The sequence below is a fragment of the Amblyomma americanum genome, chromosome 1 (genome assembly GCF_052857255.1).
Source record: "Amblyomma americanum isolate KBUSLIRL-KWMA chromosome 1, ASM5285725v1, whole genome shotgun sequence".
Lineage (NCBI taxonomy): Eukaryota > Metazoa > Arthropoda > Arachnida > Ixodida > Ixodidae > Amblyomma > Amblyomma americanum.
The window spans coordinates 331,720,507-331,744,028 of NC_135497.1; the positions used below are offsets into that span (position 1 = coordinate 331,720,507).

Genomic DNA, 23,522 nt, shown 5'->3' on the forward strand with positions numbered 1-23,522 from the left:
ACCAGGCAGGAGAAAGCTTGTACCCATTGTATCACCGGTGGGTATCCGGCGGCACTGGGGATCGAACCCAGCACCTCCCGCATGCGAGGCGGATGCTCAAATCACTTAGGGAGAATCGCCGTCTTCCTTAGAATTTCGTGTTCTTGAATCCTTACCAGAGCGCCGAGTCGAACAATGAGTTGTTCTCTGTTAATTAAAGGGAAGAAATTTAGACACAGACCACAAGATCACCTAGAAATTTCTTTAATGACATGAAAATCTTGAGTAACAGGTATGTATTAATTCATGATACCAAATATTTACAACATGGACACACGTCTATATGACCAGGGCGAATACTAGGAGGACTGTCCTGGCTCAAGGTGTCGGGAAATTGGTTTGAATCTTAACTGCCTTAATAGGTGGGGTCCCCATGACGCGGGCATCCGCAGTGAGCAAGCGAGAAAAACGGGCCTCAGAGTATCAAAGCTTTTTACAGGTGAGAACGGCCTGTTATCCGCTGATCCGTATCCCGCCGGCGGTAACTTGCCGGAACAGGCGTGGCTGGCTGTCATTCACGGGCCGAAAGCAAATGTAAAGCAGCTTTATGAAGACAGCGCCATAATGCTGAGAACGCCTCTAGTAAATGCCTCTTGTTGCCTTTGTACTGGTGTGTAAGAAGAAATGGCCCACCCCGTGTGACGTCATTTTATACAAAATGGTGCCCGGTGAAAAGGTCCGATTCTTCAAAGCTGTACCAATAAATAGGCTTGTGACGATTAAGTAGTGAATTTTCGCGCTAAATGTTTCCTGAACAGCATCCGAAACTACGCTCAGAATTCGCGTAATTATGTCACCTACAGCCCACTCTGTTATTCTGTTAACGCGCAGCATGAAAATAAAAAAAATAAAAGAAAAATATGTAACTAGTATTCTGCTGAGAGAGAATGTGAAGAGCGCGAACGAATAATAAGTTTACAATGTACTTTCTCCTAATAAATTTCAGTAATATATATATATATATATATATATATATATATATATATATATATATATATATATATATATATATATATATATATATATATATATATATATATATATATATACAACAAATAAGTTTATAAATGGGCAGCAAGATTACTCCATAATAAAAGGCGCTAACTCTTTCATCAGGGGAGAGAACAATCGACTGTCAGCTTCGGCATTCGTCTTGTCGGAATTGCAGCTATCTAATTTATGTCGTTATACATACAACACAGACAGAAAAATAAAGCTGCCCCTTCTACGTGAAATTTCGTTAACCTCACAAGTCATGTTTCGACACAACGACAGAATTGGCCGTGATCCTCATGTTTTGGTAAGATGTGCTTTAAAAAGCAAACATGCCGGACTATAGATAACAAAATTCATCCATTGATAAAAGGTTCAAATAAGTTACACGTTCTTTAAAGCTTTTTGCCCCTACATTCCTCCTCCTCACCACTCATTTTTTTCGTTGTGCAACACTAAGTTGAAACCGTTCTAAATGCAACAACTAACGACATTTGAGATCTCGAGCAGCGTTTGCGTAATAGGCACTTCCGGAAAACAGCTTGCGCAAACTTATGTGATTGCCTAATTTTAATGCGTGTAACTAAGGGCTTCACGACTAATAGCACTGGACCAATAAAAATAAATAGCTCGCCGTCCACTTTGCTGCCGATTCTCACCTGTTCCATTGCGCGTCTAAATAACAACAAAAGGGTTAGAAACTGGGCAAACGGACGAAGACAGGAACTAAAGGAACGAATAACACGGTCGCAGGCTGCGAACTGTTCATTCAGGCAAATGGGAACACAGACTATTTAAGGCGGGAACCCAGGCGCGTGACCACCTCTGTCTCTCGCACTAGTACAGATAAACAGAGGGGAGAGAAATCTGCAATATAACTGGCAATAATAATTGAAGCTAGTGGAATCCGCAAGGAAATCTGAAATTGTACAACGCAGCAAATAAAGATGTAAAGATGGCAAATTGCCTCTCCACAGACAACTGGAGTAAAGGCGAAAAGGGACTGAATAAAAAAATCAAAAAACACGCGCTATGGCAACCTACATGATGAAATGCGAAACTGCATTTAGCGCGGTTAAATGCGAAGGTGGAAGGATTTCACGTCGTAAAAACCAACGAAAGATATGTCATCACGCCGTCCATTTTGCTTTTACCGACTTAATTGGCAGTTCTGAAAGCCTACTTTCAGAAAAGCGATTTTTTTGAAACTTTTTATGCAACTTTTCTTGCGCTGTTTTCACCATTTCTGTCTTTACTTGTTGAAGAGTTTTAGGCCACAGTTTTAACCTTTCACCTGTTTTTATGCCCAACCATTCGCTCATTGTTGTTGCCCTGCCCTCATGCCTCCTTTTTCTATTTTCGCATGATTTATGACGTTTTACTGCCTCCAGCCTTCACCTGTACTGTGGTTGATTGTAGTTTTACATTCCGCTATCTACGCAGTCATCTCGCGTTTTATTGCGTCACCTTCGCCTTCACTCTTGTTAACTGTTATGTTGCATTTCATCATTTCGGTTGCCATAGCGCATCTTTTTATTCCGCCTCTGTTCGCCTTTCCACAAGATATCTGTGAAAAGACAATTTGTTATCTTTGCATCTTTGCTTGCTGTGTGGTGCAATCAAAGGTTTCCTCGTTGATTCACCTGACCTCAAGTTTTGTTAACAGTTCCGTTGTAGATTTCTCTCCCCTGTGTTTATCTGTACATGTGCGAGTGACAAGGGTGGTCGTGTAGCTGGGTTCCCGCCTTACATAGCCTGTGCTTTCACTTCCTCGAATAAACAGTTCGCTGTAGCGCCCATGGTATCATATACGTTCCTTTACCTTTTGTCTTCGTCCTTTTTTCGCATTTTCCAACCCTCCTCGAAAATGAGCCAACCAGGCCGCAAGAACGTCCTACTTACGAGAAGAATAACTAAGTAATGCTAATTTTTGGCGAATTGAGCTTCTCTTAAGTTTTTGAAATATATATATGTATATATAATTGTCTCGCGGAATAACTTATTGCTAGATCTTTCACACAGAGTCAACATGGTTCAAGAACCACAGTGGTTTGGCGCTCAATTTCTATACATGGCAGTGCTGAAGCTTGATTTATGGGTTATGGGGTTTTAACGTCCTAAAGCGACTTAGGCTATGAGGGACGCCGTAGTGAAGGACTCCGGAAATTACGACCACCTGGAGTTCTTTAACGTGCACTGACATCGCACAGTACACGGGCCCCTAGAATCTCGCCTCCATCGAAATTCGACCGCCGCGGCCGGGATCGAACCCGCGTCTTTCGGGCCAGTAGCCGAGCACCATAACCACTCAGCCACCGCGGCGGCTCGCAGTGCTGAAGTGTTTAGGGCACTCCGTTATCTTAGTGGTAGATACAACATGACCAGAAGCCACGAGGACTTGACCAGATAGTTGGCACAACCGAGCTCCTGTGTATAACGCCTACTGTGCCGTACGCAGTCGTGATAAAATGATGAAAACACGTGCTCCGCTTCGCGTGTGCCAGCAGCTTTTAATGCTGTCGCCGGTGGTAAATGCGAGCTCGAATAAAGTGTGGGAACTTTAATGTACGATGTAACCATGACTGATATAAAGAAGAAGATGCACGATGTGAGATGTGAAAAAATAACCAAACCTAAGAGGTAGTGAGTGCTTTTCTATATACAAGAAAACAGCTAGTTCCGCCCTTTTCACAAAGCTGAGCCGCATGAAGCCTTCCGAAACTCCCTCACCCCTTCATGCAAACAAAGAGAACGACTCCGTGCTAGCACCGCAAAGTATCTGCTACAAGGCATTGTTTAGAGCTTGCAATGCTGACACTATAGTACTCCCGTCTATGTGCCTCACGCTCTGACGACATGTTCAGTCCCGTATGCCGACCTCACTTGCACGTTGACCAACAGAACACCGAAAAAAAAACATATCCGTTCAAGTTCTGCGTCGGGCAGCTTCACTTACTGCTCCTCAAAGACATCTTCACCAGGCAGTATGTATTGTGAGGCGCGAAAACCTTTATGCGGAGTGCTACTTTTCTGTTCAAGCTCTGGGGGTGACGTGCAGTGAGTACGTTATTCCCGCTCAGCATCCACAAGTCAAAACCGACTACGTTCTCCTGCCACACTTTAACTCGCTGTTCATTTCATGGCTAGATTAAATCAGCATTTACATGGCTGCGAATGCATCGAAGCGAGACCGGTTTTTCTCGCGTAGACGTCATGTAAACGGCTGCTTTCGCTACGGAGTCGCAGCGGTGTTGCTGCACCAGACGGGGATGGATCGAGACGCATCTGCGTCTCCTAAAGATGCATGACACGCGAAGACGCTATCGCAGCGATGCAAGGGAGGGGGGCTTGAGGGAGCGGTAGAAAAAAAGGATTTCCGGTGGACAGGACGAGTCGGCGGGGTTGTTTTCGGGGATCATGAGCAGGCGAACCAGGCAAAAAAAAAAAAGGGAAATCACTGAAGCCGGAAGCGGAAGTGGCCCAGCCGCAGCGTCCTACGTTCCAGCTGCGGCGCAATGGGGCACTACCATCACGAAAGCATAGCTGCGCTCCCGTGTAAACGGTGCCGTATTGCAGTGGCCGCTGCGCTAACTGGATACGACGCGCTTATGTTGCAGCTATGTAAACGTCGCTTGGTGTTCGCAACGTATTCTCCCGTCAAAAATGCAAAACGTGAATTTTCTTCAGCTTCAAAAGTGGCCTGCAAACTACGTTTCCTTCTACACACGGCGGAAAGCGCCCCTTCCACCGCGTGCCGTACATTTCACCGAAGCTAAAGATATGGCTTCGCCCTGTCGGGGTAACCAAAAACCTGAGGAGGTGTTTCACATGATAGTACTATCTATACAAGGCTGACACGTTAACTGGTCGATGAGTCTCGCTCGGGAAGATGGTGGCGCCCGCTGTCACACAAGAAGGCGACGAGACCGGCGTTGTTGTACGGGGCGGCCGGCGCAATTAAAAGTGCTGGCATGAAGTGGTGGCTTTTCCCTACGCGCGCAGGGGTCCTAAAGACGACACTTGGACTCTGAGATCACGTGCTGCTGGGCAGAGGCCACCGTGACGCAGACTTCTTCCCGGCCGCGCTCGCCCTGCAAGGCGTCGGATGGGGAGTCCTTCTCCGCAGCCGCCTGGATGCGGCGAGTCGCAGGGGCCAGCATCAGCTTCTCCAGCGATGCGACGGGCGCCTCGCACACGAGGTAAAGCAGGTAGGCCATCAAGAACGACATCGTCAGGCATCCGAAGAAGTCCTTCACCTGCACGCATCCCAAGGGAGTGAAAACATTAGGGAAACCTTTCTTACTGAGTGAACGAGTCTGTTTCATCCATGTCGCGCTGGATCGTGGAGGCTTACGTCCGATCTACGTACTTACCTACACTTTACAAATGAAGGAGACGCGTACCGAATAACAAGAAGCTCTTAATCATAGTTGCGCTCCGTTCCGCGAAATATTCTAGTAGTCTTGTGCAAGAACTGCAGAGGAGAAACCTAAAGCGCATGTCTGAGACTGATACCAATCCTCGTTCCCACATTCATACATGCCGCACTGCATGTGTGGTGTAACCGCAGCGTTCCGTGGTTAATACCAGAGCTGCAGCTGCATGGTCACCGGCCACTCCACCTGCATTCCGACGCAGTTATGCGCAGAAATCAACGTGCAGTGAAATTCCCATCACTTCTGATGAGAATCAGTCATGAACTAAATGCACTGAGGCGTTCCTTGTTAACCAGACTCCTGTATATTTATGAAGTCCACTTACTCCCTATTAAAAAAGCGTTTTCAATTAAATTTACATTTTTCAGTAGAAGCCCTGCATACTATAAACGGGACCAGATATTCTAAACATAAGGTACCGTGGTCAGAAGCCTGACAAGGCCCCTTGAGAATTTTTTTTGCTTGTTAGTCCCTCAAAGGCCCTGTTAAAGGGGTATTACATATATGCGTAGATGCCCGGGCAAGCATATTGCATTATCGCATTGGTTCGTATCCGTGGCGTAAACAACCGCTGCAGCTGGACACCATCAAAGACACCAAAGCATATCTCGTTTCCCTCTGGCCTTGACTCTTTAATGTCGCGATGGCGATAGAACTGGCTGAGAATGAAGCCATAAAATGTACCCTACACATCATTAGAGAAGCTCTCTGTCCACAAGATAATTCCTATTGTCAACTCGCAAAAGGTGCTGACATAAGCGGTATAGAAGCGTGATGTCTCCATCGGCATTTGGTTGCAAGGTGGTAACATGCTCGTGTCTCTGAGTGTGTCTCCCAATATGTTTCCCTACTGTCACTCATAAGAAGACTTTATTGACTTAAGTACACGAACAGTTTAAATGACGCCTGCAGCCAATAACTATGTTCCTCCGATTTCTGCTCAAAACAACCGTCCTTTAGCGCACATGAACGCGTTTACTTGAAATAACTCACCACCTTGTCGCTCTAAAACGGACTGCCTACCCAAAAAGAAGTGGCCACATTTGAGTAGCGTCAGCTGCAGCCATGTTCTTGAACAGCGAAATATGCTCGCAATACAACAAGCAATGTTGCGGGCATTTATTACTTTCATGTATTATGTTCTTCGCTCGCCAAGACGAGTTTCTTTAAGATAGATTTTATCTGGGCAGTGCGGCATCCTCCAGAATTGGCACTCACTTCCGAAATAACCAACTCGTGAGGCTGCTCTATTCTACCCGACCATGTCTTCCTTCAACCATGCAGTGTTTCCGAAGCTCCAGGCTACGCCAGCTAAGCACGCACCAGAATCCTTAAGCCTGTGCTATGCTACAGTTACTGACCAGCACATTGCCCCCAGCTTTGATAGGGTGCTGTCCTGTCAGCTGTTAAAAGCAGTTCTTATTCCGGTAATAAGCTCGTAGTTTCGGCACATTTAGCTACAAGCAGAATCGAATAAAATATTTAACGATGTCAGATTCATCGATTTGGAGAAAAAAAGAACCTAAACTGGCGTTGCCTACGAGGGTGGAAAAATAAAGGCGGCAAGAAGGGGAACAGCACGGTAGGGCAAACCGCATGGTTTTACAAAACATCGAATGCTTTGTGAAACATAAAACGTCACGAAACATGTGTTTTTGAGAAACACACGGATTCTCAAAGACATCTGCAGAGACTAAAATTCAATGAATGAACGCCCCAAAGGGACAAAAAGCGAATAAAAGGGCTTGAAACACGTACCAGGTTGAAGTGTTGCAGGGACATCCGCTCTCTCATAATGCCGGCGCGAATGAGGTACAGCGGAGAGTGGATGAGGTAGGCGCCATACGAGAGCCTGCTGAGCGGAATCAGGGGCTTCCACGACAGTAACCTGTTGGCGAAGCCTGCGGGACAACCAACAAAGGCAGAACAAGCCTGAATCATGCGCTGTGGCGACTTACGTCCGCCATATAGTCACTTCGCTCTATAAACGCTACCAATGAGGGGTACTGTTGAGGGGCTTCTCCTTTGATTTATGTATTTCATTTTTATTTATTTACAACACACTGCTAGCCTCATCGTGGAAGCTTTTGCAGGACAGGGATAAATTATACACATACCCTAAAATAAACATTTGAAATAATGTTTTCCTTGTCTTACCCTTGTAATAACGGAGTAATTAGTCACTGGCATCCACCCAAGCGCAGCCCTGCGGCTACAATGGAAAGCTATACAGCTTTCTCAGAAACTTCGCAGTTGAAGCAAAATTCATCCTGGTCCGGGGTTCGAACCCGGGACCACCGCTTCACCGGAGCGGTCGCTTATCAATTGAGCTAACCGGGACGGCAAGTTTATGGTAGGGCGAGAGCGTATTGATCAATAATTCTAAGTGAATACAGTGTTGGTCAAATGTTTAGGGCAATCTTCCAAGGTGGAGTAGATTTTTAATAAGGGAGTAATTTCTCATTGGCATCCACCCAAGCGCAGTCCTACGGTTACAGAGGAAAGCTAAACCCTAAACATTTGACCAACACTGTTCCCACTTAGAGTTATTGATCCAGTCGCCCCCTGCCATAAGCTTGCCGTCCCGCTTAGCGCAGTACAATAAAGAAAAAAAAGTCCCGCTCAGCTCAGATGGTAAAACGACTGCTCCGGTGAAGCGTTCGGTCCGGGTTCGAACCCCAAACCAGGACGAATTTTCCTTTAACGGTGAAGTTTCTTAGAAAACTGTATAGCTTTCCTTTATAGCCGTAGGACTGCGCTTGGGTGGTTGCCAATGAGTAATTACTCCCTTATTACAAATCTACTCCACCTTGGGGGTTTCCCCTAAACATCTGACCAATCGTGCCCTTAAATATCCACTTTGCGTCCTCAGCAAGAACGCGGAAAAGTGAAGAAAAGCAACCCCGCTAATGGTGAAGCCATTGTCAAAATTGTTTGTTGAAAGAATTAGCTCATGCGTTTAACGTAATTCGCAAAGATATGACGACAGAGCAGAAGGCGGCGAGCGTAGCGCAGCTTTAAGCTCAGCTTTATTTGGAGGAGGCAGCAAAGCATACAGGAAACACAACGAAAAACATAAACAAGAGGTAACGTCCAAAACAACACAAAAACACATCGATGACGTCTTCGCACCACTGGGTGCTGTGGTTGATCATTTTTTTTTTTTTTTGCAACAGAGAAACTGACGAGACGCTGAGAGAATCGCTGCTCAAGCAATTTATCTCTAACACCTCTACTGTTTCGCATGTGATCAGCAATGGGTAAATGGAAACAACAAAATATTTTTTTTTTGAAATCAGGAACGCAACCGCAATCACGACAGCGTCCGGCAAAGTGTTCTGCACGCAACTGGCTCTCATTGTCAAGGTGCACATGCCGGTCACCCAAACGTTATCCGCTCTGACCAATAAACAGGGTGTTCTTTCTTAACGTTTACAGATTTTTATTTCAGGAACTGCATGCGATAAATCGATGCTGTCAGTGTAGTGCACTTGATAGAGATCTATATTTGAATGATTAGTGAACTAAAATGAAGACATTTTTATATGTGATCATATGGTGCAATATTGTTTAGCGAAATTAAAGGCTGTCAACATCGAAAGTGTGCGCAGCTCATGAATTTTCTTAATCGGCAATGTGGCTCGAAATACCGAACGTCAAAAATACGGATTTGAACGCTCATTTAGTCGGCTTTACCGCATTGCATTATGATAAATTGGCGTCGCTCGAATTTGTTATGCATCAAATACAGACGAATTTTTGTGTGTTTTACGACGGAGAAGAAGTTAACTTGATTTCGGTGACGATGTCATGCACCTCTACGCCATCTTATAAATACGCAAAGCAGGAAAACCAACCCAACAAGCTTACAAGTGCGTATTTTTGACGTTCGATATTTCGAACCACACTGCCGATTAAGAACATTTATAAACTGGGCTCACCTTCGGTTTTATTTTTAGCAGTAATTTATTTAATACAGAATAAAATACAAGGAAAATTTTTTGCTAGCCGCGGCATCTGCCAGTGAAGCATGAAGCACCTGAGCTGCGGCTAGGGGATATAAAAGGGGCAGGGAGGGAGGTACAGAGGAAAAGGGCAGGAATAGGTTGACACTGTACACAATATACAAAAAAACGGAACTCCAATTCGACGGCCTTCAATATATAAAACATTTATTCGGTTATTTAGTTAATTATTCGTGTAATTATTCAGATGTCCGCCTTGCTGTACAACCCACATGCACAGACCGCACCGACGTATCTTTTGCAGGTTTTAAAATAAAAATCTGTAAACGTTAAAAAAAACACCCGGTATATCGGGCACACGACGAACATATTTTGTAAGCAATGGTTTCCGCGCAATCCCCTTACTCGTCCCGCTCTAAGTTAATCATAGGATTAGTCTCCAACCAGCCCATATTCACACGCTGCTTAGGTCGAGCGATTTTAAATCCACGGCGATTAGCGAGAAGGCCTTGAACATCTCTGGCTAATATCATTGCACCTGGTGGACAAAAACACCTAATAGCATATGCAGAAATATTTAAAGAAAAAAAAATGGTTGCATTAAAGCCGTCCCTCTGGTGTCCGGACACGGCTCTCGCTCACCTCCACGGCCCGATGCGCAGGCGAAGACGACCCAGGAGAGGGACAGCGCCCATGCCAGCTTGCTGAAGCCGGCGTAGGCCACGGCGTCACCGCCACGCCACGAATCCCCGCGCAGCCACTTGAATGGGCCGAAGACGACAAGCAGTGCCAGCGTCGTGGACAGTGCCCAGAGCGAGGCGCGCGCCCAGCACGGCAGTTGCAGCCTGGCGTTGGCGCTCACCGCATAGCCCAGCATGATGCCCACGGCGTAGGAGGTGACGTGCACGTACGGCCGGTAGTAGATGAATTTCATCATGTCCAGTGTCTTGCTATCCGCGCCGGGCAGAAGTGGGGAGTGCCCATTGAAACACAGCACTCCCAAGCGCAGCAGTGCGCAAGACAAAAGCGACACCCTCTGTTCCACCACGTGAGCGGCGCGCCGTAAGAAAGCAAGCACAGCTAATTGTACTCAACAATGGCTCAACAGTCGAGCTTCTCATGGCTCACCCCGCCGCACCTTACACGTAATATGAATTCTCGACTACTATTAGACGGGAAAAATGTAACTGCTCCATCATTTCTCACTTCCGCTCTTTCTTACACGATCATTTCCCCTCTTGCTAATAGGAAACGGGACGGAACACGACGAACTCTCTCCCCACTGGAATCAAGCCGAGGAAATCTGTAAAAACGCTTCTACAGTCAGCTGCAACTCAAGAATACAGCGGCGGATGCTCCTTACAGGATCGCAGGAGGCCCTCCAGCCAATGGCGTCGACCGATTCTCATGACGTCGTGATGATACCCTTTGTACCTACCAGTGTCACAGAGTAGGGGTTGGCTGATGAAGGGGAGTGACCACTGACTAATCGGATTAACCCCGGCATCATGAAATCTGTCCACACCACTTCCTGGAGGGCCCGCTTTGAGGAACATCCGCCGTTTTGTTCTTGAATTGTATCCGACTGTAGTTTGCGCCGCTGCCACCATGTGCCACGTAGCGCCGCTGAACACTCAGAATCCCCGCAGGAATTTCGGTTGTTCGCTACAATGCGACAAGTTTATCCCAATTCAGTTATGCGGTGCTTGCTACTGGCGGCCAGCAGGTGACTTTAGTCGCTGATGTCCAGGCAAGCTGGGAATGTGTCTATATACTTTGCGTGCTACATGGTTATTTCAATTGAATATTCAAAGCGATAGAACCATTGTGTATCTGAAGCAAGCGCAAAATAACTGCAATAGCGAAAAGCTTCAGGGTATTTTCTGAAACTAAAACTAAACATTTTGGCTCGTGGATATGCACCAAATCGAACCATAATTATCTGTCTTCTCGGACCACGAGATGAAGCCAGTGAGGGAACGAAGTCAGAGGTTCCTCGGGCCGAGCTACCATCCTTTGAGCAGATGGCATTTAGAATCGAGCAAAATCGATAGATAGGAGAGTAGTTGTGGTGACATAGCTAAAAAAAACCGTGCCAAAGACGACTACGCACAAGGATACAGCAGGACGCGGCCTGTCCTCTACTTGCTTGCTATTACCTCGCATTGCGCTTCTATTACTTTTTCTTCAAGATGCTAAAACGGGTAATAGCGTTTTACATAGACCTCCTGGTGCTGGATGGATTCAAGGCATATGCTTCGCCCCTGGCATACATGCGCGCACGGAGGCAGAAAGAGGCTGAGGAAGGCGCAACAAAGCTCTCTCAAAATACGAACGAAGCACACGTACGCTTCTCTAAGAAATTTCTGTTTTGCGTATCGTGCAGCTAAAAAGGGGTCGATTTCTATAGAGATCTCCTGAAAGGAGTAAGTTTGCTAGCCTAGCATTTTGGAGACACGCCGACTGATTGATAATGTGAGTGGAATCGAGTGAAGAGAAGTCAGGACCTTCCACAGGGCACTATCATGCAAACATTAAGGAAAAGCGTAAGCCCGGAAGTCAATCATTGATGAATAGTGTTTTAAAGATACGCTTGTGTTCGCTGAAGAAAGAAAGCAGCGCTTGAGTTACAACTTTTGCTCATTAGACTGCCGGAGGCAATGCAGGCGCTTACTACTGGCGCTAGTTTGGAACCCTCTCTCACGTCCTCAAATAACTAACGGAAATAAAAAACTGGACAATTGCCCATTCACACTTCATTGCTGTAGAGTGTTTGCTTTGGCTTTTTTTTTTCATCTGACTCCTAAGAATATTCTATACACGTTTCATTTCTTCCGGAGCCCTCCACTACGGCATCACAGCCCGCGTATAGGTACGGGAAAGTAAGCTTCACATGCCACTGTGAATCTTTTTTTTCACAATCTGGAGGTCACAACATCTGGGTAACTCTCTGGGCCAGAGCCTTTTTGTGCGGCTGTAGACGCTTTTCCAACACGGAAAAAGCTCTTCAATTTTGCCGTTAGTACCTCCCACGTTCTGACTCTATTTGTGATGTCTTGAGTGACTTCACTGATAAGACCTTTCCTAGGCCAGTAAAATGATCTTTGGGGCTAGTTGGGCGCATTCTTGTATCATAACTGCAGTGAAGAAACACATTCACATAGCGAAGAAATCGTGTGTGTTGTGTATATATTGTCTATATGTACGTGTTTCTTTGCTGCAGTTATGATACGTACAAGTTTCTAGCCGAGTTTCTGGCAGCATTATTTGCTGTGAAAGCCGCTTGCTTTGTTTGGCTTTCTCGAGCAGCTTAGCTAATAGTTTTGGTAGCTGGTTAAGCCAGCATACTGAAGCAAGCAATAGTGCGTCACATAATAAATTAACAACAGCGTCTATCAAATGCCTAAAGCTTTCATATTTGTCTGCGTTTCCTAAGCGAATTAGGATTCCAGTGCATGGTCGAACTTTCTAAGTGCCTTTCATGCGACCTTATATTATGATTTAAAATTGAGCAGTATACCAGATATCCACTGTAGTGTCCCTTTAAGCAACTCCCGCAACTGCCCATAGCGAACTACATGCCAAATAGAAATGAATCTGGCATCGCTCTTTGTTCGTCCGATGTCAAAGATCGGACAAAGAGGCGCTGCAACTCAGATCCTGATAGTTCTTTTCTGGGCTCTGGCTGCGCTGTTAAAATGAACACAAAGACCTGCCATCAGTACCACCGCTACGTCTGTTACCATGATCAGTTGGAAGAGATTGCTGTTCTCGGTAGTGAAAGAAGTAGCCAAAGCGTTTCCTTCCGTGAGCATAAACTAACTAGAGCTTACTCGATCTCAGGTTGGCCGTACAACGGCAGCGGTTGGTAGGAGTACACGTAAGCGTTGACTGTGACGGCCGCTGATGTCCCGATTGCCAGGGCACCGGCGAAGAGCAGGCCGATTCTTGGGCGGCTGGAATGGAAACACGCATCATCGGCACCTCCCCTACTTATGAGAACCCGGCGCACCCGGGTGGGAAGCCGTGTTTACCTCAGCATGACGACGGGAATGATCCAGATGAACATGTAGATTTGCCAGTCGACGCTTACGTACCAGCTGTGCTGGAGACACTGCACAGCGTAATTAGAAGACTTAACACTTGGCACACTTTTGTCAGGCCGTACACCTCGCCAGACCTGTTGTGGTCGCGGCGCGCAGAAAATACGGACCGAATTCCTTATATTCTTTCGGGACAAATAAAAAGCCTTCTAATGACTTGGAGAAAATTCTTACCTCGCAAATGCGGATAATGAAGCGCGTCATTGTAAGGCGATTTCATTATGAATACTCCAATGGCCTCAAAGAAACTTTCCTGTAAACTTACTAGTATTTGTGCTACAGTGCGTCCTAACTCAGTTTTGCTACTTTTTTGTAATTTTTAAGGCACCATTGCATCAATGTTCACATCGTGTTACGATCATTGTCTTGTCCTCTGAAAAATAAATGCAGATCTGCATGATTGTTAGCAATATGAAACACATTTCTGGAATTTTTTCCCAAACCGCATCGAACTAACTGCACACGATCCACTCGCAGGCAGTGTTTCCATTGAGATATATACCACAACGAGCAGCCGCCCGTAATTTAAGCCACCAAAGGCAAAAATTATTAGTCATCACTATCCACCTCGTATCTTCCCAGGAAGAAATATCGAGTGAAAAAAGTAGCCGGCACCATGCACAGGTGCTACAATCTTTTTTGCTTAATTCATAAAGTAATAAAGTTGCAATGCCGGCTCAAAGTACTGGCTTTGAAGGCATGGTAGCTTGAATACTTGTTCTCTGTTTCTGTGGACTTCATGAGAGCAAGAATTGTAAATAAAGATTTGTTATTTTAAAAACAAGAAAAAACATAAAATGCGCTTTCTCTAGCTTTTCCCGTGAACGTATTGCGTTCAGAACGCATTTTGAGCAAAAATTTAGAAATTACAGATCCGATGGCGAAACTAGCACAATAATTAGATAGCAAGGAACATTAATAAAAAAACTGATTACTCGAGTCAGATATAAGAGAAAATGTCCGGGAAAGTAGGCATAGGGTATATACTGACATATTTGCGTAGCATGGAACTTAGCCTGTTCTGTGCCCGTATTAGAGCAAAGCTGTCATAGCTTTGTACAAGTCTTTAGTAGCAGCAGTCTAGGGGGTACAGCGGCAGGCGTGTAACGCGTTACGCGCAACGTGGTTTTGTAGTTGGACACTACCCCCCCCCCCCCCCCCGTAAACCTGAAAGCGCGATTGAGGTGTCCACTGACCCAGGGAGACAGTTATGCGCATTTTCTTTCCTAAAAACCCGCAGGGTCTAAACTGTTCGTTGACTCTGAGAAACTAAAAGGCGCATAACTTCCTCAATTTCTAGTAGGACACCACCGCCACCTCACTGCGCGGTTGAGGTGTCCATTGACTCAGTGAGCCAGTCATACGCCTTTCCTTTCCTCAAAACCGACAGAGGGTTGAGACTGGGAATAAGGCAACGCTGGGAACTAGACTATTTGCTTCGCGTAAAAGGGCAATGAGTCTGTGAAGTGTGCCGGGAACGCAAGCGATGCAAAGACCGCAAGCGAAAGAAGGCCGAGTATGAATGTGAGCGTATAGACACCAAAACGGGCCTGTGAGACGACCAACAGGTAAGTCGCCTGAGAAACGTCGAGACAGGCCTGCCTCTATAGACTTCTCGGCCGCTAATGCAAATAACGCTTTCGCTGATTAATGTGCTAAGGCGGTAAGCTCAGGTCTAAAAAGTGACGGAGAATTTTTGTCGTCTAAAGTCTATAAACGTGCGAAAACAGAATTCCATTAACGTTTGCTTCTCTTGTTACTTTACTATTGGCTTTCTAATCTGGGCTTATCATGCTGTTTTTCATGTCTTAAATGTTATGGTTTTAACGTGGTTCAACCCAGTAGGACGAGCGAAAGCGATTGAGGCAGCACCGCCTCAAAGGTAACCGCATGAAAAGAAACGGGACGAGCAGCGCGCGTCCATCGCCGCTGCGCGGTTGCTCGCGTGATTCCGAAGCCGATGGCTCTCGCACATCGAGAGCGGGGACGGCGGAGCGCGCCGGCGGCGCGGTGTCGGCTGGAGTGTCACTAGGAGTGCAAACGATAATGTGCGATGGCGGCACCGTCGGCAGGGATGGCGCAAACCCACAAACATAGCAAGATCTTGTCCGCGCTTCGTCCATCGGAATAGTGCTATCCCAATAAAAATTTTTATGTCCCTGTCCCGTTCCCTGCTGCCTCTTCACGGCCAGCGCTGTGCCGCACAATTCGTTGCGCGCGCATCTCCTATAAGCAAGGGGCCGTTTTGAGGCCCACAAAGCATGAAGTCGTGCTTGCCATGTCCAGCAGGTCGCTCCAGTTGTTGATGTGGATGAGCGCCCGCCACCAGTTGCGCGTGCAAGTGGCGAAGATGGACGGGTGGTGCTCTTTGGCCAGCGGTCCGTCCACAACCAGCGGGACGAGCAGCCACACGCCAATCACGAACATAAGCGGCGCTGTCAACCTGAAATACAAACAGGCGCCAGCCTCGACGCTTCATTGTCGGCCCTTCTGCAATTACTGCGTGCGATGTTGCACAGATATCTTTTTGCTTGGACGCCCGAAGCCAGCTAAACATACCGAAGTGAACTTCACTCACGGGAGCAGAAAATACACTTATTTTTATTAGTGATAAGAATCTGATGCCATAATAAGAATATTATTTTTACGTAACAGCATCGCGCGATTGAGTGCTGGTCATCCTAACTGTGAGTGCTGGTCAGTTAGGATAGCGGACGGAAGGGCCGCATGATCACGACGGTCACTTACACCGTGCCACGTGCTTAGACATGAGGCTCTGCAAGTACGCATTCTGGCGCAGTATAAATATGCCGAAAAAAGTACGTAATTTAATAAAGCAAAGTAATCATGAAGACTTTCACAGTATTAGAGGACAGCTAGAAAGTCATGAAGGACATCGGAGCTCCTTGCAAGACGCAGCAGAAGATGGGAGCGAAGCAAATATTAGCACTGCAAGCTAGGCGAATAAAAATAATCAAATTTATAAGATTAACACACTGTGTATTCGTGAATTACACTTTACCCTGCTCTAGGAGCGATTTGAAAAACTATAAGCGGAAAAGTCGCGCGATAATTACTGCGCCGCTGGTAGCGGTTAACCGTTGCCACATTACTGCCACGTGATAAACGACAATGCATGCCGCGATCGGAGTTGCACCTTCTCCAGTGGTATGTTTTCTTCTTTCCTGTACTCTGCGTCATGATTGCTTTTTCGAAATCCCGGTGCCGAAAGCCAAACACGGCTCGTCACCGGCCGCCGCTGCCTTCGAACGAGTCTAGTCTGAATGTGTTTTGTAACGAGCAACCAGTGAGTCACAATATTCACCTGATGTATCTCCTCACTAGGAGCAAGGTAACCGGCAGCCAGAGGCTTCCTTTTCTTTTCTTCAAGTGCCTGGCGATGTTGAAGCTGAGCAAGAATCCGCTGGAAGTATCCCAAGAGGAATAAAAAGGAAACCAACACGGGAATTACCACGCGTGCGTACTTTTGCCGGGGCAGTACACTCGCATCTTTCGTTAACAAACAACGCGTCTATGAAGTCACGCAGTCGAGGAATCCACAAGGGATACGCTGGAAAGTTATAAGCGATTAAATATTCTTAGTTCACGGCTGTTATTGCGGCCACCGTGATATGCGCGGCCCTGTGTTCCTTTGAAAAAACGATTTATGTGCTTGGGTAGGCATTGTGACTGACCTGCTCATTCATACAGACGCGGTCTACTATCGCATCTTGATGCGCAATGCATAGAGCTAACAACCAAAAGCTTCGCCTCAACGTAACAACAGTGCGACAACGTGACTAACAGCATTAACCCCCCTTCCTCCCCCTCTCCCACACCTTTCGCATCGCAGCTTTCGTTGCTTTGACCCCCTCCTCCCCTCCATACTTAAAAACGCTAGCTACTGCCCTCAGTCACCCCTCATGAAGGAGCTGAGTCGACTTCGAAATGTTGGATTAAAATTAAAAATTTTTGGTTGGAGATGTGCTATTTATTATAAGCCTTCAAACCCAACCAGACAAGCAAATCTGTCAAAATGTTTAGTTTTCAACGTAAAAACTGCATCGAATGATAGACCAGTGCATTTTATGCAATATCGAAGGCAAATGAATTGCTAACGGCAATCGAATCGAAAGCAAAATGTATGAAGGCAATAAATGAACAGGGGGAAAAATCAAACGGGTTAGTTGTCATTTTCAAAAAAGCGGTCGTTGGACACTGGAAGCGATAATTACCAGAGAGAGTGTTTAACTCTTCCCTTACCGCGCCGATTGAAATCGTTCATTTTGAACGATGACGCAAAATGCCCCGTTCTGAGCAATCCGGGTCGTTTATGGACAAATAACGCCGTTGAGTATGTTGCAAAAGGAGTGTCGGTTTCTTCAACAGCCGAGTAACGGACTATTTTTAAACTTCGCACGAAACACGTCGTTACGGAGCGATCACGTAAGCATGGCGCCCAAAGTGGCGTCCCGTTCACGCGCACTGACCTTGCTTACCAGCGGCGGTGTTCTCACAATTTCGCAGCACCAACACTTGGTTATGCAGGTGCAAGCGTTAGCTTTGTGCGAAAAGATTACGTCCATTTGTATTATTTTAGTTCATACATAAATTATTGCTCCTCCCGGCCCAGACTATCGACTAGTGCCCGTCTGTAACTTTTGTTTCCGCCGCTACCAAGGAAATTCACTGCTTTCAGGGCGTCTCAAAAGGTACATACATGGTATGTTCAGTTCAGTTCAGTTTTATTTCTTAAAGGCCCCCATTTAAGGCCGTGTTACATAAGCGGTGGGATTAGAGTTGAGTATTCCTTGCCACCAGCAGTGTAGCGAACACAGTTATCTGCAAGACGACACAAGATCCACCTTGGCACTCCGCTGCAGAGTAGCCCATAGCCCTGCGCGCGAACAATCCTTTTTTTTTTTTGCTGACCATCAAGTTTAGCATGACGAGTTCCGTAACTTCGAATACACATTTCTGGCATAGTAATGTAAAAAACATATAAGCTGGATTTTTTCATTCTATTTTCCGACTGGATATGTTCAATATTTTTTGTGACTCTTCGTACAAGTGTACCGAAATTTTCTAATCAAAGCTTTTTTTCTTTCCTAAGGAACATTTACTAGGCTCTTTTAGTTTTTTCATTAAAACGTGAATTAAGTTAGCTTTATTATGATGTGCTGCAATAAAGAACATATTTTGAATTAATGTCTGAAAAAAATTATTCACATCACCTTGAAGTTGCCTATTTTCTCGCGGTAAGGAAGCAGCTAACCTGCGTGAACTAGCATTTTCTGATTCTCCTCTTCGCGTTTCATGCTTCCCCTATAATACTGGCAACTGGTATTATTCCTAGCATGTAATGGTTAGAAGTAAATAGGCTGAGCGTGGCACTCTTCCTTTTACTTTATGGTCCTTAGACGAGCGCTTCCATTGTAGGAAGTCATTACGCACATTGTCTCAGTGCTGTAGCCCTATGATTTTCATCGCAAGAAGTTCAAGGAAAACGTTTTTGTCGCCAACTACTAGTCGCGTGACAATAAAAGGGACAAGACGCAACACATACGCCATTGGAATGCAATAGAATCGGAAAATGAGCTCTACAGCGATGTAGTACTGCTGAACATTGTATCTGAAAAAATAACTCTCCAGCAGTGACGCAGACAAGAGAACAGGACAGGCGGTGCCCTGAAATATCTCATATCTGCGTTCCAATTCATCGTGCCATATAAATCTCAAACAACTATTCGCGCAAAGAATGGTCAATCAAAGTAATTTTAGCTGCAGGGTTAGAGGCACGGAATAGGCTCGAAAATGTCGGCTTCTGATGCTTTACCACCGTAGATATCTTTCTCGGAAAATGACACTCGAGAACGGCTAGCACTTTCGCTGTCGCTTTAGCCTGTAAACGATACACAGTAACCACTCTGGAGGCCTTGGCGACTGCGATGTGTGAACAGCGTTACCTCATAAAGAGGAAGGTCTGGACGGAAGGGTACGCATTTCCCACAAGGCACCAGATGAAGTTCTTCCCAAAGCGCACGATGCGTAGCAACTCGCCCACGGCCGTCGGTTCGACAGTCAGGTAGCTGTGCCCCAGAATCACCCAGCTGGCGCTGAGGAACCGTAGGCCGTGCAGGAACCGCAGCCTCCAGGCGTCACTACCACGCTCGGCGCGTACGTTCAGGAGCTTCTCCGTATTGGCCACCGCGCTGAACGACAGCACCACTTTGAAGAAGGTACCTGCGTGCCCACACCGGTGTCACAGGTCAGTTATTCGCAAGATCGATAAGCGGCCGGAGCGCCACGGCCGTTCGCCGAAGAGTTCAGCTTACTCGTCAGCTAGGCGACGTGGCTTCCACTCTACACAGCATTCTGGTTATAATGCCCAAGGTAAGCACGGTGCGTCTTCCAAGTTCGTACTTATACTGCGATTAGCAGTTACAAACGCTGCAAATGCGACATAAAGCCCACTCACTTGTTTATTTGACTCGTTTCTGGGACTATAGACTCACAAATATTTACAGTTCTTATGTTAGGACCGTGACGGACCGATGCATCGGCTATCGCCTTCTTTGATGTACGTACTCAGCATCGGATGGGAACCGATGAATTACAAAAACTGCTTATGCGTGCTATCGATGTAAAATGCATACTGAAGAAGTTCGCGCGGAAAAAAAACGAGGATAAGTGAGACAAACAATGACGAGCGCTGAATGCGTAAAATGCAAAGGTAACGGACCAAATTAAACGCTATTGCACTTAACGTGTGATCAGCGGATTTCGAGACTTGGCATCGATGGGTAGCTACTTGAAAATGCTGTCGTAAGCAAGACTCTACACGTCAAATCATGCGACCTGGCCAGGTGAATATACAGACAACGAAGGGGCGTGCGTCCTGGCTCAGACCTGCTTGTATATAAAGTTGTAATATAGCTGGTCGCTCCTGAAGCTACACTTCCCGGACAAACAGCGCAGAAGAACGAAAACACGGCGGCAGAAGAGCAAGAAACACTGACCTTTTGTTACAGAAACAAGCTGCAAAAATTTTAACGCCAACGAAGTATAGTATCGGTTCGTTGGTTGGCCTCAAACAATGCTGGCACATACCCACTGCGGGGGAGTGGCCAAGACACAGGCAGTTACTTGCTGGATACAGGAACGTTTTGATAAGAAAAGGAGTAGTAATAGTGTGTAGGCTGATAGATTGGAAGACACAAGGAGAGGGGTCCTGTTAACTTGGAGATCGAAGACCAGACAATGGCTTAATGTGCATAATAGTATACAATGCCTGTAACGTTTCAATTTCGTACTGACTGAGTATAGTATTGATTAACGTCGAAACATTTTGTCGTCCTCTTTCTCTTGCTAAGATCAACATTGTATACAAGAACGAACAATCGGCCGCGTAATTTTTTTAATGATTCCTTCCTTAATGAAGGAACGAAGGAGCTGAATGAAGGAATGAAGGAGCTGAAAACGCCGTTCAAAATTACTTGAACGCGCAGCGTTAAAAAAGAAACGGCGATCCAGAATCAGCGAGAGGAAAACGTGCATTCAGCGCCTTCCTTAGTCCATAAAAGCTGCCGTGTGCCTTGAAAGCTAAACTCTGCTGCTACACAGTACTATCTCGGAGGGATCACACCAGAAGTCCGTTGTAAGACTGCAAGTCCGTGCCAAGACGGCGTAAAGTGCGTCCAGTCGTTGTTGTTATTGTTGTTGCCTCAAAAGCGATGGCACATACCCACGGTGTGGGATTGGCCAGGGTTTGGTGCGGATCCAAACAGGAGAAAATTCATTGAGGTTTATCTCAACCGCCTGATAAATATTAATAGAGGAATCTGTGAATATAAATAACGAATTTGGATACATCTTGAGGAAATCAGATTGAAAATCGAGGAAAATAAGCGGAAATAAATAAATCTTAAAGGAATAATTATTAGTAAATTAATTTTGAGAGAAAATTAAAGGCAACGAAAAGTTAACACAAAACTCTCCCGGTTTCGAAAATATACCTGCGAAGAAGCTCACATACCGGGCATGCCCTTTGACGATTGCACCGAAGGAGAGGAGGACGGGAAGAGTAAACGGCAGCCCTAATTGAGCGAGAGGATTTTGGAAAAACTGAATTCTCTGCCGTGCAAACCGCTGGCAGGAGAGGATGAAATGATCTAGCGTTTCAACGTCCTCGCATGACAAACATAGATTCGACGGCGGGAACCCTTAACGGCATAAAGATTAAAACTAGGAATCCTGCAGCGCAACAGCGTCGTGGAAACCTCACAGTGTCTTGATGCGCAGGAACGTATGTTCCATGGGAATTTTAAATGTGCAAAGTCCGCTGTAGCAAGGCGGGGCTCATGGCTCAGGTACTGGTGTATTTTGTGAGGTTCGGTACGACATGGGCAACAGGCCCATTGATGGCTGATTTCGCTGCAAAATCGGCCATCGAATTTGGATTAATGCCACAGTGCCCTGGAATCCACTGAGAATGCACTTCTTGCACATGAAGGGGCACAAAAGTACATGAGGTATCGGCATAAGAGACTAGATCCCAAGCTTTCAAGCGCTGCCAAGATTTAAAGACAGTCCGAAAGAATGATTACATGAGCAATGTTGCGGGGAACTCTTTGAAGAGCCAAACCAATAGCAAAAACCGGTGTATAATCAGGGGCCCGGATAGAAGAACACCAATCAATTGCGTGGGAATAAACACCTGCTGCAGCTTTTTCGCCTTGTGGAGGGCATGTGCGAAAAAAACAGCATGGCCCGGATACTGGAGCAGATATTCCTCCAGGGTCCGTATTCCGAGTGTGTGTCATATTAAAAGCGTCATAATCTGCCGCAACGGGCACACCTGATTGGTAGAAACGCCGGAAGCGGATGTGGTGGTTCGGATGCAGCGAAAAGGGTCGAAGAAACCGGACGGTGACGTCAAAAACATATCGTAGGCAGCAGATGCTCGACAGCCAACATGGCGGCGCGCTCTGAAGTGGAGACTCTCGCTTCGAAGCGAACTCGTCGATGTTACTGTGTTTTTCGGCCCGTGGACTGGCTACGGGACTTTCGATTCGTCTTGTCTTGTCTATAACAAATTGGATGAACGATAAATTCGGCCCGTTTTTTTTATATCGTTAGACGATTCGGTAGCTCCTAGTCCTAATGAGCACCAGTTTGTTGCAGAAGTTTTTCTCTCCATTCAAACTGGATGGCGCCACTATCACAGAGTTACCTCGTCTGCGTATGTTGAGTGATGTAACATAAACCAGAATGACCCGCAAAAGAGTTGCGTTTACTGCGCGCGAACGTGCATTTCCTATTCTAGAGCTCTCTTAGCCGTTAAAGCGTCCTGCATCATGGTCGTGTGTAATGTCTGCCAGCGAGAAGCCACTCACGTGCACGGGTGGTCAGTCGCCAGCGACGCGCTGCCACACCGAAGGGTTTGACATGCCAGAGGTGGTTTTTCTGCGTCCCTTACGGTTCTCGATAGCCGCGGTGGTGTGGCCCTGCATCATTGAGCTCGCGAGTTAGCTTGCAAGTTAGTTTTAAGGCGTCAATGGGCATGTCTGCGCTTTCTACTGTGGCGAACCTGTGAAAACTTCGTCTGCAAAGTCTCCCAACGCATATATCAAGAGAAACACAGTAAGAAGATTTTTTTTAGCTCATTCCTTATATGTATTTGCAGTGCCTGCATAAAAGGAATGAAAAAAAACGTAAATTACCCTCCGCACAACCGTCCGATCACAGCACCAACTTGCATTCAGCGATGTTGCAGACGTAAAGTCGTCACGGCGTCTTGGTCCAGCCCGGCACGAAGCGCGCATTGTGCAGCCGCTGAGTGAGTGCATGCTACAAATTTTACTCTCCGTTTCCTTTTCCTCAAGATAAATTTAAAACGCCGTGTTGTGCGAATAAGCTAGCTGCCTTTTGTTTACCATCGGCGACTGACGGCTGTAGGGGCCGCCTTCTGTCACTGAAAAGCCATG

The 23,522-nt window shown here is 46.2% G+C and overlaps 1 protein-coding gene across 1 annotated transcript in view; it reads right to left on the bottom strand.

The window, feature by feature from the left end:
• Positions 1 to 3,522: 3,522 nt before the first annotated feature.
• The window catches only part of LOC144115502 (nose resistant to fluoxetine protein 6-like), a 43,969-nt gene continuing 23,969 nt past the window's right edge, over positions 3,523 to 23,522 (bottom strand). Inside the window, exons 6-13 of the mRNA XM_077649911.1 lie at positions 19,503 to 19,779; positions 16,862 to 16,960; positions 15,814 to 15,979; positions 13,468 to 13,547; positions 13,267 to 13,389; positions 10,076 to 10,383; positions 7,227 to 7,369; positions 3,523 to 5,288 (exon numbers count right to left, since the gene is read on the bottom strand). Of these exons, the coding sequence (XP_077506037.1) occupies positions 5,040 to 5,288; positions 7,227 to 7,369; positions 10,076 to 10,383; positions 13,267 to 13,389; positions 13,468 to 13,547; positions 15,814 to 15,979; positions 16,862 to 16,960; positions 19,503 to 19,779 (1,445 nt within the window). The 3' untranslated portion in view covers positions 3,523 to 5,039. The remainder of the gene's footprint in view (positions 5,289 to 7,226; positions 7,370 to 10,075; positions 10,384 to 13,266; positions 13,390 to 13,467; positions 13,548 to 15,813; positions 15,980 to 16,861; positions 16,961 to 19,502; positions 19,780 to 23,522) is intronic.